The following is a 19,575-nucleotide window of genomic DNA, read 5'->3' as shown; positions in this document are numbered from 1 at the left end:
GTGCTGGGGTCACAGGTGTGAGCTACCACACCCGGCCCGCAATTTACTTTTAAAGGCACAATGTTATACTGGAGAGCAGTAAGAGCTGTGTTGGGTATAAGTAACAGACTTTTCTTTTTTTCTATGTGGCTCTTTGCATTGTGCTCACCTGGAGCCCTTTACACACTTAACTAATTTATAAATTTTTTACAAATGTATTTTGGTCAGTATGTTTTTGTTACAGTTATATATCCAGGAAGAAATTACAGCTTGTGGTATTTTGCTGTGTCATCTTGCTTACGTAGTTTGTATAATTTTATAGGTTAGATTTGTGAAGTATATTTATCTGAGTCTAGCAATTGAAGTCATGTGTTTTTATTGTTTCTTTCAGTTATGTATTCTCATTTTGCCCAAGACCTTTGGTCAGAGCACAGCATAAAAGATTCTTTCCAAAAAGTGATACTAAGAAGATATGAAAAATGTAGACATGACAATTTACAGTTAAAAAAAGACTGTGAAAGTGTAGATGAGTGTCCAGTGCACAAAAGAGGTTATAATGGACTTAAACAATGTTTGACAACTACCCAGAGAAAAATACTTCAATGTGATGAATATGTGAAATTCTTGCATAAATTTTCAAATTCAAACAAACATAAGATAAGAGATACTGGAAAAAAACCTTTTAAATGTATAGAGTATGGGAAAACTTTTAACCAGTCTTCAACCCGTACTACATATAAGAAAATTGATGCTGGAGAGAAACGCTACAAATGTGAAGAATGTGGTAAAGCCTATAAGCAGTCCTCACACCTTACTACACATAAGAAAATTCATACTGGAGAGAAACCCTACAAATGTGAAGAATGTGGCAAAGCCTATAAGCAGTCCTGTAACCTTACTACACATAAGATAATTCATACTGGAGAGAAACCCTACAGATGTAGAGAATGTGGCAAAGCTTTTAACCACCCCGCAACCCTTTTTTCACATAAGAAAATTCATACTGGAGAGAAACCATACAAGTGTGATAAATGTGGCAAAGCCTTTATTTCATCCTCAACCCTTACTAAACATGAGATAATTCATACTGGAGAGAAACCCTACAAATGTGAGGAATGTGGCAAAGCTTTTAACCGTTCCTCAAACCTTACTAAACATAAGAGAATTCATACTGGAGATGTACCCTACAAATGTGACGAATGTGGCAAAACCTTTACCTGGTACTCAAGCCTCTCTAAACATAAGAGAGCTCATACTGGAGAGAAACCCTACAAGTGTGAAGAATGTGGCAAAGCCTTTACTGCATTCTCAACTCTAACTGAACATAAGATAATTCACACAGGAGAGAAACCGTACAAATGTGAAGAATGTGGCAAAGCTTTTAACTGGTCCTCAGCCCTTAATAAACATAAGAAAATTCATATTAGACAGAAACCCTGCATAGTGAAGAATGTGGAAAATCTTTTAAATGTTCCTCAACCCTTAATAAGCATAAGATAATTCATACTGGAGAGAAACCGTATGAATGTGATGAATGTGGGAAAGCCTTTAACTAGCCCTGGACTCTGACTAAATATGAGAATTTATATGGAACATAAACCCTACAAATAGAAAGAATGTGACAAAGCTTTTTAAGGAAGTTCTCAACCCTTATTACACATAATTTATACTGGACAGAAACCCTACAAGTGTGAAGAATATGGCAAAGCCTATAACAACTTGTCAATTCTTTTTGTTTTTTGAGATGGAGTTTCACTCTTGTCACCCAGGCTGGAGTGCAATGGCACGATCTCAGCTCACTGCAACTTCTGCCTCCTGGTATCAAGCCATTCTCCTGCCTCAGCCTCCCGAGTAGCTGGGATTACTGGTGCCCACCACCATGCCCAGCTAATTTTTGTATTTTTAGTAGAGATGGGGTTTCATCATGTTTGCCAGACTGGTCTCCAACTCCTGACCTCAGATGGTCCACCCACCTCAGCCTCCTAAAGTGCTGAGATCACAGGCATGAGCCACGACGCCCAGCCACAAGTTCTCAATTCTTAAGAGACATGGCGATAATTCATGCTGAAGAAGAACTCTACAAACCTGAAAGATGCAACAGTGCTTTTACCACCACCTCCAACTTTTGTATACATAAAAATAAATTATACTAATGTGAAACCCTGGAAAAGTATGAAATGAGACAAAGCATTTATATGGTTGCCACACTTGATTGTAGGTAAGAGAATTAATGCTGCCAAAACTCCTACAAGTGTGAAGAATGTGGCAAAACTTTTGAGTGCTTACACCTTATTTCACAGGAAAGCTTTTATCCTTGAGAAGAATTGTACAGATATAAAGAATATGGAAACGCCATTAACGCCCACTCACATCTCAACAGAAGAAGGTTCATAGTTAATAAAAGCATTAAAAGTGCAATTACTGTCAAAAAATCTTTCAGAAAATATAAGCCTTTAAAGAAGAATATTTATTCTGAAATCAGCTATTACAAATATAAGGGGGGGTTGTAGTACCTTTACTTGTATCCCAGATCTTGTTGCACACATTGTGTACTAGAGGAAAACCCTGAAGCAGTTGCTCCAGCTTTATTCAACATCATGGAATTTATATTGGAGAAGAGTCCTGCAAATATAATGAATTTTGAAAGACTTTTTTTTTCAAAATCTATAGCTTAGAAAACATCAGAGAGTTTATACTAAAGTATATTTTTGCAGATGTAAATATGAAAAAAATAATTCAAAATTGATTTTATGTAAATATGAGAATTTACACTAGAATAAGGCACTGACACTTCAGACATTACACTAAATCAGAGTATTGAGTATAAAAATGAATCCACAACTAAAGCTGTTTTTGTATATAACTTTAAAAGGGAGATTTTCTGAAGCATTGTAATTTCATTGAAAGTGTACTTGTTTCTTGAAAAAAATTTTTGAACAGTGAATAATGATGTAATACAACTTTCAAATTTCTTTATGCTGTTATTTTATTCCTATTGTGGTCACATGTGAAAGCATGTGATCAATTGTTGCTGCATCAGGGATATTACAGATTCTCTTTTATTGGGTATTATGACCTTTTCTATAAAAGAATAAGGACATTAAAATGTAAGATGCATGATAAAAATGTAAGTGGAGAGGCTCTTTGTAGTTAACTTATATTAAGTAATGTATAAGGTGGGGGTTCTCATTTGTATAATCCTAGCCTATGACTTAATGTTGATGTTTTGCTTTGTCTTTTGGGTGGCCTAACCTACATTAACATGTTGGCAGACCATTTTAAAACTTTTTTTTTTCAAAAATTATAATGAATTACTTTATTAATAAAGATTTTTAAAAAGTGGGGGTTCAGAGTAATAGTTTTCTACATTATAGTGAGAAAAATTACAGTTAAAAGTATTAAATGAGAATGTTATTTTACTAATTGTACTTTTATGTAATCGAATGCAGTATATTTAAAAATTGTTAGATGATGTGTGAACTTAATTTCATTTTTTATACCATGTTAAGACTATTCTGCGTTTAATGAAGCATTATTATGCCACTAACTTTTTTTCTTTTTTTTTGAGATGGAGTCTCGGTCTTTCACCCAGGCTGGAGCGCTGTGGCGCGATCTCGGCTCACTGCAACCTCCACCTCCCAGGTTCACACCATTCTCCTGCCTCAGCTTCCTGAGTAGCTGGGACTATAGGCACCCGCCACCATGCCCGGCTAATTTTTTTGTATTTTTAGTAGAGATGGGGTTTCACTGTGTTAGCCAGGATGGTCAATCTCCTGACCTTGTGATCCGCCCACCTCGGCCTCCCAAAGTGCTGGGATTACAGGCGTGAGCCACCGCACCTGGCCATTATGCCACTAACTTTAACCTATCCCACCTTAATCAAGGGTGTACTTAAAAGATGGTAACAATATACTGCTTGGTACATAGTGGAATAACATCTCTACTCGTCACTTTGCCAGTGGCTTTAAACTGCAAATGAGTTGAAGAATTGTTCCCATAGGTTAAATTTTTTTTTCTTATTGAAATCTATTACTAGTATTTGTGGGTATACAGTATGTGTATATCTTTATGCCTTATATGGCATATTTTGATTCAGGCCTACAATATGTAGTAATTACATTAGGGTAAATAAGGTATCCATCACCTCTAGCATTTATCCTTTGAATTACAGTGTAATTATACATTTTTAATTATTTTAAAATGTACAATTAAATTGTTACTGACTACAGGTTTATTTTTATGGTCATAATAAAAATTATACAGAAAAATAAATAAAATATGGCCAGGTGCAGTGGCTCAGGTGTGTAATCCCAGCACTTTCCAAGGCAGGTGGATTGTCTGAGGTCAGGAGTTCAAGACCATCCTGGCCAACATAGTGAAACCCCGTCTGAGGCAGCGCTCCTTTCGCGGGGGCACTCGCTGTGGATTAATAAAGTACACTGACACACATTTCTGCTCTGCCAGTCCAGCTGAGGGTCTGAGCCGCTTACAGGCTCCAAGGTGAGTTCTATAAACAGTTGCAACTTGGCTCTGATCAGATAGTGAGGCTTGCATTTATTCAGTAAGACTAATTAACAAAAGTTGTGAGTAAACACCACTAGAGGGTAAAATTAAAGGCCAGGTTCCCAGGCCTAAAGCCAACACCATTTGTGGGTAATAAACTGCGGACCCCCGAGTAGGCGGCAGTAAAGTACCCTCAGCAGGACAAGTTAGTCTTAAGCCCATATAACTAAACAGGTTAGTAAGATAAACTTCCTACATTCCTTTTTACTTGCACCCTAATCTTCCTGGCCTCCTGCAAAGAGACCCTGGCTGCCTTCAGCCAAGCAATCAAGCTATGCAAACTCTCAGGCCTTTTAGGAGAGCTTTTGACTGTTACTCTTTTAAATATTTTTCCCACCAGCCTGATTGAACCCCAACACCCAGCTCTACTAAAAATACAAAAATTAGCCAGACATGGTGGCACACACCTGGAGGCTGAGGCAGGAGAGAATCGCTTGAACCCCGGAGGTGGAGGTTGCAGTGAGCTGAGATCATGCCGCTGCATTCCAGTCTGGGCAACAGAGCAAGACTCTATTTCAAAAAAAAAGAGAAAGAAATAGAAATAGAATCCATGTATTTCTGAATCCTGAAAAATGTATTAGTAAATGTTTATTATATAGTTTTCTTTGAACATCTGGTCTGTCTGCAAACATATAGACCTTTTTTTTTTTTGAGATGGAGTCTTGCTCTGTCCCCAGGCTGGAGTGCAGTGGCGTGATCTCAGCTCCCGGGATCGAGTGGTTCTCCTACCTCAGCCTCCCGAATAGCTGGGACTACAGGCATGTGCCACCATGCTTAGCTAATTTTTGTATTTTTAGTAGGGATGGGCTGTCACCATGTTGGCAAGGATGGTCTCGATCTCTTGACCTCATGATCTGCCCGCCTGGGCCTCCCAAAGTGCTGGGATTACTTATATGAAATAAAATTTTAAATAAAAAATAGCATTTGATTACAACTATTGGTGAGACTATTAGTGTGAAGTCATATTTTTACTTACATTGACAAAATAACCATTCTGTATATTGGATATTGACTTCTATTGACAAAATAGCCATAACAATATTCTGATTTAGAATAATACTCCTTTTCTGCTGTATATTTGCAAGCTTTTATCAAATATTACGGGAGCTCAATAGAAATCAACAATATGAATCTTTATTTACCACAAACATTATTGATGCCTATGCTTGTTTTTCTTAAAATCCATTAGCTTTTTATGACACATTTATACTTTTTCAGTTGTTTATTACTGAGAAGTGGCTGTCCTGCCAGAAAACTGCTATTCTCAGCTGTATCCACAATGACTAATAGTGAGTGGAAGTGCAGTGGATAAAAGCAAATGTGTCTTCTCTGTATCTTTTTTCATCCATTGGCTAAAAAACAGGAGGATGCAGAAGATGAAAGAAAATACAATCCCTGAAAGATCATGAAGAAGCTCTCAATCAGACAAAAAACCCCATAGGAGATTTTTTTTTTCATTATTGTACTCTCTGCTTCTATGAGTTTAAATTTCTTTTATACTTTACATAGAAATAAACCTAGGCTTACATAGAAAGAAACCTAGGCTTTTGGCCAGGCATGGTAGCTTAAGCCTGTAATTCCAGCACTTTGAGAGGCAGAGGCAGGTGGATCACCTGAGGTCGGGAGTTGGAGATCAGCCTTACCAACATGGAGAAACCCCATGTCTACTAAAAATACAAAATTACCTGGGCGTGGTGGTGTGTGCCTGTAATCCCAGCTACTCGAGAGGCTGAGGCAGGAGAATTGCTTGAACCTGGGAGGCGGAGGTTGCTGTTAGCCAAGACCGCGCCACTGCACTCCAGCTTGGGTGACAGAATGAGACTCCATCTCAAACAAAACAAAACAAACACAAATGAAAGGGAAGGAAGTGGATTACTGATAATAACTAAGGTATGGAATCAACCTGAGTGTTCATCAGTAGGTGAATGGAGAAAGAAAATGTATATATACACAATGAAATGCCATTCAGCCCTTAAAAATAAAGTCTTGTTATTTGCAACATTCATGAATCTGAAAGGTATGCTAAGTAAACCCAGCACAGAAAAAAAAAAAAAAAATCCTTTTTTTTTTTTTTTGAGATGGAGTTTCACTCCTGTTGCCCAGGCTGGAGTACAGTGGCATCATCGCAGCTCACTGCAACCTCCGCCTCCCAGGTTTAAGTGATTCTCCTGCCTCAGCCTCCCTAGTACCTGGGATTAGAGGCACATGCCACCATGCCCAGCTAATTTTAATATTTTTAGTAGAGATGGGAGTTTCACCATGTTGGCCAGGGTGGTCTCGAACTCCTGACCTCAAGTGATCCACCCACCTCAGCCTCTCAAAGTGCTGGGTTACAGGTGTAAGCCACCACACCCAGCCAGAGGCCTACGTTTCTTATTAGAAGATAGGCTGTGATACTGAAAGCAAATAAAATGGTACATGTTACCTGGCTGCATTTCGAAGATAGACGGTGATACTGAAAGCAAATAAAATGGTACATGTTACCTGGCTGCATTTCAAACAGGTGATGGTGACACTGCACTGAAGCACCAAAGGTGATTCTTGTTGGCCAGGCCAGAGCTCCTTGTGAAAAAGGTTAGGCCCACTGGTATGTCTGAAGCGTCCTAGCTGGATGGACAGAACCACATGGGCTATTTTGATTAGACTCTGAATTTAAAACACCTTGGTGCCCAGTAATGAGGACATTTTCACATTTAGTATAACGTGATTTGGTGTGTGGCTTGGATTTGACAAATCTTCACTGAGCTAATGGCTGATTGGATTTACTTGGCCTGAATGGAAAATAAAAATCACCTCTGAGTGCTTTGGTGGTCTTTTTTATACATATAGATATGATATCGGTGGCTAGATAAACATATACACAGAAAGGCCAGGCACGGTGGCTCATGCCTGTAATCCCAGCACTTTGGGAGGCCGAGGTGGGTGGATCACCTGTGGTCAGGAGTTCGAGACCAGCCTGGCCAACATGGTGAAACCCCATCTCTAGTAAAAATACAAAAAATTAGCCAGGTGTGGTGGCAGGTGCCTGTAATCCCAGCTACTCGGGAGGCTGAGGTAGGAGAATCGCTTGTACCCAGGAGGCAGAGGTTGCAGTGAGCTGATATTGCACCATTGCACTCCAGCCTGGCCAACAAGAGTGAAACTCCATCTCAAAAAAAAAAAAACAGAAAATGGGTAACATAGGTATGTCAATGTAATTCCCATTATTGCATATGTCCTGTAGACAAGCCTCAGAATAAGTAGGTCAGAGGTCGCTTTCCTTCTCAACTTCTGCAGCCCAGATGAGTTTAATAAACCACTTAGATCAGCTTAGATGGATATAAGTCAATCGACCCAAATGGCAAATGTGAATCACACAGGCATACAGTGAGAAAGGAAGCAGGGCCCTGAAATGCTAAGCTGGAACTAGAGTCTAAGATGGCTTTACCAAAAACATACTTCCCAGGCCATGCACCTATATGTGAAGCTTTATTGATGTTTAAACATAACATTGTATGGCTGTGTTCCAGTCTGAGATGGTATGGATCCATATAGATGAGAGTAAGTTTATATCTGCATCCTCAGTGTAGGCTGGGGAATTTAAAATGTTGATTAATATCTATTGTATACATAAATATCTACATAGGCAAAGTCATATAATTCTATATGTTGTGTTTACCCATGTATAATCTAGATACAGATCTAGCATTTTTTTTCATATGCATACAGAATAAAGATATAGGAGGTCAAAGGATAAATGGGTATTTGTACTTATAGCAATGTAAAGAAAAACGTCAATAAATGCAAAATCTTATTTGCCATTTAAATTTTGTCCACAAGAGCACACAAATGGAGGTATGCTCTGACCTGCATCTTGCTGCATTTAATGTTTTCTTTTTTCCCTTTTTTTCTTTTTTTTTTTTTTTTTTGAGATGGAGTTTTGCTCTTCTTGCCCAAGCTGGAGTGCAATGGCACGCAATCTCAGCTCACCGCAAGCTCCACCTCCCAGGTTCAAGCAATTCTCCTTCCTCAGCCTCCCGAGTAGCTGGTATTACAGGCATGTGCCACCACACCCGGCTAATTTTGTATTTTTTAGTAGAGACGGGGTTTCTCCATATTGGTCAGGCTGGTCTCGACCTCCTGACCTCAAGTGATCCACCCGCCTCGGCCTCCCAAAGTGCTGGGATTACAGGCATGAGCCACCATGCCTGGCCAATTCTGCAGGTTTGAAAGGGGTCCATGGATTGGCTTCATTCACAGCTAATGCTGACCCTACTTGCCCTAGATCACTTATAGCAGCACTCAACTAGACAAAGTGCCACAGCACACAGTTCCTTAAACCCATACTCTTCTCACAACATAAATGCTTTCAGTCCAAAATAAAAACCACCAATCACTATCCTAAAACATGGCATACTCTGCTGGTCCTTTAAACTTTACAGAGGCTGGAGAAGGCAGCTCATGTCTGAGTAAGTCTGCATTTGGAAAACAACATGCACACATGCGTTAATGCAATGTTTATGGAGCATGCTCTGTGTGCTCAGAAGCACGCTACAGAGCACTGTGGTGGGAAGATGACATGAATTTATCCTCATAATACCCTGGGAGGTGGGTACTAACTGCCCCATAATTCCCTGGATTTATATGAAAAGCCCAGCATTTACATTTCTTCTTGTTCTCACTGATTTTTTTAAATTTTTTAATTTTTTTTTAATGCATGGAACAGGCCAGGCACGGTGGCTCATGCCTATAATTCCAGCACTTTGGAGGGCCAAGGCAGGCGGATCATCTGAGGTCAGGAGTTCACGCAAATCAGGGGGCCCGTGAAAGGCAACTGAGCAGGGATCCATGGGAAAGACACCCTCAGAGGCACAAGATTCTCTCGTTACCTTTCAGTTTTGCTGATACTTCAATTAAAGTCTCCTGGGAAACATCTGCAGTAGGTTCTTCCTCTGTAGTTCTTCTTACCTTGCCTGTAAAACAAACCCTATCTTTAGTGTCTGCATAGGTTTCCACTTCTTGTCCCCACCTGAGGAATGGAAAGCAACGGCACAGTCCTTGCTCATGTTTTGGAGTGAAAGGAGCTTGAAGGTCATGTGAGCTTTGCCAAGGCTTCTCCTGGCCTCATGTCAGATACAGCTCCTAACTCCCAAGCAGCCTACCATAGTGTCCTCCTTTTTTTGCGTGTGTGATGGGGTTTCGCACTTGTTGCCCAGGCTGGAGTGCAATGGTACAATCTCGGCTCACTGCAACCTCCGCCTCCCAGGTTCAAGTGATTCTTCTGCCTCAGCCTCTCAAGTAACTGGGATTACAGGCATGCGCCACTAAGGGAGGAGACCACTCCTCATATTGTCTTATGCCCAATTTCTGCTTCCAAAGAAAGAAGAAGTAAAAACTAAAAGGCAGAAATGAAATCCACAGGCAGACAGCCCAGCGCCACACCATGGGCCTGGTAGTTAAAGATCGAGCCCTGACCTAATCGGTTATGTTATCTACAGATTACAGACATTGTATAGAAAAGCACTGTGAAAATCCCTGTCCTGTTCTGTTCCATTCTAATTACTGGTGCATGCAGCCTTCAGTCACTTACTCCCTGCTTGCTCAATCGATCACGACCCTCTCATGCAGACCCCCTTAGAGTTGTAAGCCCTTAAGAGGGATAGGAATTGCTCACTCAGGGAGCTCGGTTTTTGAGACGTGAGTCTTGCCCATGCTCCCGGCCGAATAAAGCCCTTCCTTCTCTAACTCGGTGTCTGAGGGGTTTTGTCTGCGGCTCGTCCTGCTACATTTCTTGGTTCCCTGACCGGGAAGCGAGGTGATTAACGGACAGTTGAGGCAGCCTGTTAGGCGGCTTAGGCCTGCCCTGTGGAGCATCCCTGCGGGGGACTCCGGCCAGCTTGAGCGATGCGGATCCTGAGAGCGCTCCCGGGTAAGCAAATTCCCTGGTGGAACGCCTCACCAGAGCAGCGTGTGGCAGCCCCCGCGGAGGATCAATGCAGTGGCTGAACACCGGGAAGGAACTGGCACTTGGAGTCTGGACATCTGAAACTTGGTAAGACCAGTCTTTGGAACTTGCCCACTCCATTTGAGTGGAAGTGTGGCCTGATCACCTATGGCGTGCCTGTACCGGCACTTTGGTTTTTGTTTTTGACTTGACTTGGATTGCTTGATACTTTGGTTTTGGTTTTGACCTTGCTTGGATTTCTAGATACCCCGATTTTGGTATTGATTCTGGTTTGGTGTAAACTGTAAAAGTATGTGTGTGCCCTTTTTACCCGTTATTTGTTTTGTGGTGTGCGTGTGGTGCGAGCGTGGTGTTTTGTCTTGAAGAAGCATGGGTCAGGCACAAAGTAAGCCTGCCCCAGTAGGAACTATGTTGAAAATTTTCAAGAAAGGATTTAAGGGAGATTACAGTGTTACTGTGATACCAGGAAAACTTAGAACTTTGTGTGAAATAGACTGGCCAGCATTAGAGGTGGGTTGGCCATCAGAAGGAAGATTGGACAGGTCCCTTGTTTCAAAGGTATGGCACAAGGTAACCTGTAAGCCAGGGCACCCAGACCAGTTCCTGTACATAGACACTTGGTTATAGCTGGTTTTAGACCCCCACCCCACAATGGTTGAGAGAACAGCAGCATAAGCAAGCTTGCAGAGGCAAGGAAAGACCAGCAGAGAGAGAAAGAGGAAGAGACAGAGAGATGAAGAGGGAGTCAAGGAAAGAGAGAGAGAGGCAGAGAAAGAGAAAGAGACAGAGGCAAAAGGAAAGTCAAAGAGAAAAAGAAAATCAGAGAAAGAAAGAGAGATATACAAGTAGTTAAGAAAAAAGTGTACCCTATTCCTTTAAAAGCCAGGGTAAATTTAAAACCTATAATTGATAATTGAAGGTATTCTCCATAACCCTATAACACTCCAATACCACTTTGTTGTCAGTGTAAACAAGGGCGTATTCTGAAAGCACTGAGGCCACTGATAACCCGTAGCCTTCCTATCAAAAATCCTTAACCCAGTAACCCGCAGATGGCCCAGATGCATTCAATCTGTAGCGGCAACTGCTTTGCTAACAGAAGAAAGTAAAAAAATAACTTTTAGAGGAAACCTCATTGTGAGCACACCTCACCAGTTCAGAAGTATCCTAAGGGAAAAAAAAAAAAAAAGTGTGATTTAACATTAACCACTGAAAATTCCCTTAACCCAGAAGTTTTCCTAACAGGGCATCTAAATCTTAATTACCATACAAAGGTCCGACCAGACCTAGGAGGAACTCCCTTCAGGACAGGAGGATCAATCGTTCCTCCCAGATAATTGAAGGAAAAAAAAAAAAGCCATCTACACCAATTCTAAATTAATTTGGACAAAACAAGGTCTTATTAATGGCAAAGGATAATTAAAATCCCAAATTTACAAGGTTTTCAACAAAAGTAAAGTTTGCTAAAAGTTAACAGTGTAACATGTATTATAGTAACTTCTAATCTTGTGGCCTTAGACAGTCTCGTCCACAGACATAAAGGAAGTTCACTTTGGAAAAGAATGGTTATCATCTTCGAAAGAAAAGGGAAAAAAGTGGGGGAAGAATTTATGTAAAAAGAGTGTTATATGGTAAATTCTTGTCCTGAAATAAATTAACTGGTTGTTTAAAGAAAGAAAGGTTTGTGATAAGTCAGAAAGTTGAGGCATGTCAAAGAATTGTCTGCAAAAGTCATGAAAGAGAAAAATGTTATAAAAAAAGAATTTATGCAAGAAATGTTGTATAATTTAAAAGTAGCTAGGCCTCCTGAATGTAAAACTATTGAAAAAAACAGTTTATGTGCAAGGTGTATAAGGAAAGTAAAATATACCTTTGGTAAAAGGATTATAAGGAGGCATAAGAATGTAAATTTTTACCTACATTAAAAGATTAAAAAAATTATTGTTTTGAAGGTTTAAGCAAGTTTTTAAACGTTAATTTTAAAGAAAATTCTGTGTGTAAACATATTAGCTAAAGTTAAAGGGGTATCATCCAGTTTTTTTGTGAACTGGACATTAAAATAAAAACACAACGGGTTTTTCTTAAAGCACTAACGTACTCTTTAACAAAAATTATAAAAGGTTAAAAAGAGTCTATAAAAATCTTACCTTATGGTCTGACATTAAAAATTGGATAAATATATCTACAAGGTTTTATTAAAATTAAGTTTCACATTAATGACACACTAATATAATGGTGAAATTTAGCTTATCTGGTATAAAAATCATACAAGAAGCATTATTAAATATAAAATGGTGTTTGGCTTTCTTTGGTCTAAAAACTAATAAAAGCAGGTGCTAAAAGAAATTTCTCAGTAGAAAGGCACCAAAGACTATAAAGTCCACTGCTGACGTCCCCACATTTAAAACAAAAGGTCAATTTCTTAGAAATTATATACTTGGTTTATCTTCCACTTTCCTTTACCTCAAAACTACAAGTCTTTTAGCACATGTACCACCCCTAGAATTTCCAGCAAACCAGCACCAGCCTAAAGATCACGTTCTCATCAAAAGGTGAAAAGAAAGGAAACTCGAGCCAGCCTAGGAAGGACCCTACCTTGTGCTGCTAACCACCGAGACTGCTGTTCGTACAACGGAAAAAGGATGGACTCATCACAACTGAGTCAAGAAAGCGCCGCCCCCTCCAGAGTCGTGGGCCATAGTCCCAGGGGAAAACCCTACCAAACTAAAGCTAAGAAAACTTTTAACTCTTTCAAAATCTATTCTATTACTCTTTCTTCTTTCCTCGCTCTATTGCTGACCATCTAGTTATTAACATAACCAAGTCAATTTTGCCTCAAACTATTGCATTTAATGCTTGCCTTGTTATACCCTGTGGGGACTCACCAAGTGAAAGACAGCTCTCTACTTCAGAAAAGTACCTCTGTCCCTCCTGAATCTCCTCAGACTGGGCATTAGTAAATTAGGACTATTTAATCTGGGGAAATCTTGATAAAGACTCCAGTGTCAACCAGGAGTCTTGCTCCCCAATGTAGAGCTTTTATGCTGTAGTTGGTCCAACATTCTGTGGACCACTAAAGAGCAAGGATGGACTGCCCCAAATGGTTTTTGTAATTCCCTAAAATCATGCATTCATTTTACTAGAGGATCATATAAGTTAAAGACTTAAAACGAACTTTGGCAATTAAGACAGGATACCAAGATGCAAATGCCTGGTTGGAATGGATCAAATATTCCATCCCACGTTAAACAAAAGCAATTGTTATGCTTGTGCACATGGCAGGCCAGAGGCCCAGATTGTCCCCTTTCCACTAAGGTGGTCCTCCAGTTGACCAGGCATGGGCTGCATGGTAGCTCTTTTTCAGGATTCTACAGCCTGGAGTAACAAGTCGTGCCAAGCTCTCTCTGTGATATCCCAAAGTCCGGCACCCTGTGAGTCAGCCCCCGAGGGCCATCCAGCCTCCGTCTCCCAACAGTAAGTTCACTTTGTGTCTCTCATGATAGGGAGAAAACTTAGCGTTCCTTGGAGACCTGAAGGGATGCAGTGAGCTTGAGAATTTTCAAGAGCTTATCAATCAGTCAGCCCTTGTTCATCCCTGAGCGGATGTGTGTGGTATTGTGGTGGACCTTTACTGGGCACTCTGCCGAATAACTGGAGTGGCACTTGTACTTTAGTCCAATTGGCTATCCCTTTCACCCTGGCATTTCATCAACCAGAGGGAGGAAAAATAAGACATCGTAAAGCGAGAGAAGCCCCTTATGGGTCTTTCGACTCTCACATCTATTTAGACGCAACTGGAGTCCCATGGGGAATACCAAATCAATTTAAAGCTTGAAATCAAATAGCTGCAGGATTCAAGTCAATATTTTGGTGGGTGATAGTTAATAAAAATGTAAATTGGATAAACTACATCTATTACAACCAACAGCAACGAGCTTTTCGTGAGTTAAAAGAAAAACTCATGTCGGCGCCAGCCCTGGGGCTACCTGACCTGACAAAACCCTTTACACTTTATGTGTCAGAAAGAGAAAAAATGGCAGTTGGAGTTTTAACCAGACTGTGGGCCTCCTAAGTAGCTGGGATTACAGGCGCCTGCCACCATGCTCAGCTAATTTTTTTGTATTTTTAGTAGAGATGAGGGTTTCCCCATGTTGGCCAGGCTGGTCTCGAACTCCTGACCTCAGGTGATCTACCTGCCTCCGCCTCCCAAGGTGTTGGGATTACAGGCGTGAGCCACCATGCCCAGCTAAACTTAACTTGAATTATTTCTTATAGCTGCCTATTTTAAAGAAAAACAGAAATGAAGCTCAACCAATCAGAATAGCCAACAACCTAATATAACTAGGGACTTTTCAACAAGGTAAACAAACAAAAAACCAAGAAGAAACAAGTTTATAACTACCACTAATCAAATAATTTGTTTCTACATTTTTCCAATAAATAGTTGCCTCTTACACTGTCAGTGAAACCTAAACCTCTTTTAGACTGGTGTCCTATAATTAATCAATTGCTGTTACTCAAATAAACTCTTTACAATTTTATCGTGTCTCAGATTACTTTTTAGAGGAATAAAATAAACTAGGAATCCATATTACACAAAGGTTTACAGAATGAGAAAAGACATACGACATTCATAAAATATATGAATGTAGACATAAGCAAATAGAAAAATTACATGTTCTTAGAAAAACTCAATATACTATCAATATAAATTGTCCTTAAGGTAGTTTATAAATTAAATTTTGTTCTAATATAGATACCATTAGATACTGGAGGTAGGCATTTTACTATAAAATAGCATTTAGGCCGGCTGTGGTGGCTCACACCTGTAATCCCAGCACTTTGGGAGGCTGAAGTGGGCAGATCACCTCAGGTCAGGAGTTCGAGACCAGGCTGGCCAACATGGTGAAACCCTGTCTCTATGAAAATACAAAAATTAGCCAGACATGATGGCAGGTGCCTGTAATCCCAGCTATTCGGGAGGCTGAGGCAGGAGAATTGCTTGAACCTGTGAGGTGGAGGTTGCAGTGAGCCAAGATGGTGCCACCGCACTCCAGCCTGGGCGACAGAGCAAGACTCTGTCTCAAAAATAAATAAATAAATACATACATACATACATAAAATAAAACAGCATATAGATGAAAAGATAAGAAGAGCCAAGAAAACTCTGGGGAAACAAACAAACAAAAAAAACCATAATATTGGCCAGCCCTGTGAAAAATCTTGATTAAAAAAGCTAATAGATCAGCTGGGCGTGGTGGCTCATGCCTGTAATCCCAGCACTTTGGGAGGCCGAGGTGGGTGGATCACGAGGTCAGGAGATCGAGACCAGCCTGGCTAACACGGTGAAACCCCATCTCTACTAAAATACAAAAAAAATTAGCTGGGCGTGATGATGGGCACCTGTAGTCCCAGCTACTTGGGAGGCTGAGGCAGGAGAATGGCGCAAACCTGGGAGATGGAGCTTGCAGTGAGCTGAGATTGTGCCACTGCACTCCAGCCTGGGTGACAGAGCAAGACTCTGTCTAAAAATAAATAAATAAAATAAATAAATAAAAGCTAATATATAATTGGAACTAAAAATTCAGAAATAGACTAAAGTGCCTAAGAAAGTGTCTTAGTCCATTCAGGCTGCTGTAACAAAATACCTTAGGCTGGGTAATGTAAAAACAACAGAAATTTATTGCTCACAATTCTGGAGGCTGGAAAGTGCTAGATCAAGGCGCCAACAAATTTGGTGTTTGGTGACAGCCCTGATTCTCATAGATGATACCTTCTTGGTGTGTCCTCACATGGCGAAAGACAAGGACACTCCCTTCAATATTATTAAAAAGGGCACTTATTCCATTCAGGAAGATGGCGCTCTCTTGGCTTAGTCACTTCCCGAAAGGTCGCATGCCTAATACTATCCACATATGAATTTGGAGGGGGACACAAATATTTAGACCAAACCAAAAATTTAATAAACAAGAAAAACTATGTGGAGGATGGCATCATTAATACTTGACATGTGAAAAATTGATGTTCCTATCACAAAGGAAAGAAATGACTTATTCTTCATGTTCTTCATGACATAGAACAAAATAAAGGTCCAATGAAAGATAAATCTATACAAAAAAATGAATCAGTGTTGATAAGGTGAATTCTACAGGTTGTATCAGGATTTCTGAGGTTTCTGGGGATGGGCAGGGCCCCAGAGTTTCCTCCCGTGACATTTTCCCTGAAGTTGCTCATGCTCTTATTCAATTTGAAAGTGAATAAAGGCCAGGCACGGTGGCTGACGCCTGTAATCTCAGCACTTTGGGAGGCCGAGGCAGGTGGATCACAAGGTCAGGAGTTCAAGACCAGCCTGGCCAACATCATGAAACCCCGTCTCTACTAAAAATTAGCTGGGCATGGTGGCACGCTTCTGTAATCCCAGCTACTCGGGAGGCTGAGGCAGGAGAATCGCTTGAATCTGGGAGGCAGAGGTTGCAGTGAGCCGAGATTGCGCCACTGGACTCCAGCCTGGGAGACAAACCAAGACTCCATCTCAAAAAAAAAGAAAAAAAGTGGATAAAAATGTTTTTTCCTGTTCCAATATTTAAGAAATTCAAAATAAACAGGCCTATGTATGCGTGATTCTCAAACAATCAGTCAGCGGTGCACTGTTAAGGAAGAGCAAAGAATCTCACATCCACAGAAGTACAATGTTCTGTCAGATAAAGATGTCTCCCCGTGCCAGAACCACATATTTTACACATGATCAGAGGCTTTCATGGGCAAGCATTGCTCTGTAGCCCTACCACAGACTTAACCCTGTCAATCTGACTTAGAAGGTCACTGATGAACACATGCCCTAGTGTTCTGATCTACATGAATCCTCTCTTAATGGTCCCTTCCAGGGATCTGGGATCTTTCCTGAATTCATCTGCCACACACAGATAGACTCAAAAATTTAGACAGAAGCTGTGATCCTCACTGGCACATCTGCCCTGTCCTATCAGCTTCTCTAGAAGTACACTGCTCTAATTGCTCCTGAGTGACCCCATCTAAGGGTATCTCTCTGTGCCAACATAATTGATTTCATAAACCGGGAAGAGAAATAAGCAAGAGTCTAGCTATGCTGGGGCTGTCTAAGATTCCCTTATCTATGTCTCTAATTTACCCAAATATTGACCAAAAAGATTAATGGTGGTAGGAAAATGGAAGGAGGAGCTCCAGTTCACAGAAGGAGAAAATATAATCAGTGCTGCCTAGCGTCCAGCTTAAGCTTACCCATGGGGGACTGAGTCTCTTCAGAAAAAAGCGATGGTTCTCCATTGTATTAGTCTGTTCTCATGCTGCTAATAAAGACATACCCAAGAGTGGGTAATTTATAAAGGAAAGAGGTTTAATTGACTCACAATTCCACATGGCTGTAGGTCAGGGCAGCGGGGTTCACAATCATGGAGGAAGGCAAGGATGAGCGAAGTCATGTCTTACACGGTGGCAGGCAAGAGAGCATGTGCAGGGGAACTGCCCTTTATAAAACCATCAGATCTCGTGAGACATAATCACTATCACGAGAACAGCATGGGAAAGACTCACCCCCATGATTCAGTTACCTCCCACCAGGTCCTTCTCACAACACATGGGAATTATGGGAGCTACAATTCAAGATGAGATTTGGGTGGGGATACAGCCAAACCATATCATTCATCATCTGAAGGAACTGTGGTCTCAGACAGCTGGGCGCTGAGAGTGCACGCTGCCCCCTAGAATTCCACACCTACATCACAGAGAGACAGAACAGTCTCAAAGGATTCTTAAGGGTTAATGTGGGGAGCCAAAGGAGGAGATGAATTCACAGCTTGTGCCTTACCTTCTGGTCTAACTAAAACTACTTTTGTCCTGGCCCAACAAGATTCCCAGACTCTTTTCTGGGTTGCACCAGCGGTAATTCAGAAAGACGAAAAGTTATTAATGCCCCTCCATTCCCCACAGCTCCTGAGGTCTAAGTTGTTCATTCCCTGGGTTTTAGGTTGTTGTTCTCCCTCTGCCTCCACAGAATCAGTGTGCCCCATTCCAGTACCTATGATTTCACCTGTATTCTTGTCACCTCCTACTTTCTCCTAGACATTTTATCTAACAGAGCCAGGTGAAACAGAGACAAGGATATTTACATAAAACTTAAACAGAACTAAGTTGGAGTTCCATAACCCCCATTGGGCTGGGATGGCACTCAGGCTGGCCTAAGATTGTGGTTATGGAACAGAAAGACACATTTTGCCCAGGAATGATCAGTGTGGAATCTCAAATTTGGGAAATAGATCCTTAGAGCGCCCAATCGTTTCATCCTTCTCTTGGAGGCAATCAGGAAGAGATAATCCCCTTTTGGAGAAAACCATGTCTAATCAACAGATTACCTAACCAACATGTGTGGAAAAGGAGTTAAAATCTGACAGTTGACCTATTTTAGTAGATTTGGTAATAAACGCCACAAAGTCAGAGTTCAAGTGGTCTCAAAAGCCTAAAAGGTGACACAGATTAGTTTCAAGGGACACAAGGTGTCACTGGGTGTGCCAACCTCCCAGAGGGTGAGAACCATGGCAACTTTGGGCAGGCTGGGAAACGATCCCGGACTCTTGCGGTTCTGTGAGAAATCAAACTTACCGCAACTTTGGAAGTCAGGAAGCCAGCACGTTGGGGGATGCAGTATCACAGTTTCTTGGTGAGACAAGCTGCCCTGGTAGCTTGTCCTCTCCCATCAGGTAGGAGAGGTTAAAGAACAGGCAGGCTCCCCCTCTGCATGGCGGAACTGCTCTGAAGGCATGGAGGAGCGAGGCTGAAGGTGGGGGCCTTCGCCCACCATGCCGGGAGCTGAAATTTCTTGTTACCGGCAAGTGATCGCAGGGCTGCAGGACTACAATCCCAGCATGCACAGGGATCAGGGACTGTGCGCATCACTGGAGGAAGGGGCAGAGCTGCGCGCGCCTGGCTGAGCATGCTAGGACATGTAATCTCATGGCCAGTCCCAGCCCTTCGGCCACAAGGCTGCAGGACTACAATCCCAGCCTGTACCAGGCTCGGGGGCTGTTCGCAACCCCAGAGGAAGGGGCAGGGCGGTG

General features: G+C 41.3%; 1 protein-coding gene and 1 long non-coding RNA gene across 7 annotated transcripts in view; one reads left to right on the top strand and one right to left on the bottom strand.

The window, feature by feature from the left end:
• LOC100984790 (zinc finger protein 506) overlaps positions 1-10,266 on the top strand; it is a 74,777-nt gene extending 64,511 nt beyond the window's left edge. For all 6 annotated transcript variants that reach the window (XM_063600066.1, XM_034944155.3, XM_014342569.5 and 3 more), the window contains one exon: positions 371-10,266. In XM_063600066.1, the coding sequence (XP_063456136.1) occupies positions 371-1,479 (1,109 nt within the window). In that variant the 3' untranslated portion in view covers positions 1,480-10,266. The remainder of the gene's footprint in view (positions 1-370) is intronic.
• Positions 2,426-19,545, bottom strand: LOC117976882 (uncharacterized). Its single transcript, XR_010110862.1, has 4 exons — positions 19,121-19,545; positions 9,411-9,494; positions 4,950-5,052; positions 2,426-2,601 (listed from the first exon to the last, which is right to left on the bottom strand). It is a non-coding gene; the product is annotated as an uncharacterized LOC117976882 (long non-coding RNA).
• Between the last annotated feature and the right edge of the window lie 30 nt (positions 19,546-19,575).

This window comes from Pan paniscus, chromosome 20 (assembly GCF_029289425.2).
Source record: "Pan paniscus chromosome 20, NHGRI_mPanPan1-v2.0_pri, whole genome shotgun sequence".
Classification (NCBI taxonomy): domain Eukaryota; kingdom Metazoa; phylum Chordata; class Mammalia; order Primates; family Hominidae; genus Pan; species Pan paniscus.
This window is presented reverse-complemented; position numbering and strand designations above follow the sequence as displayed.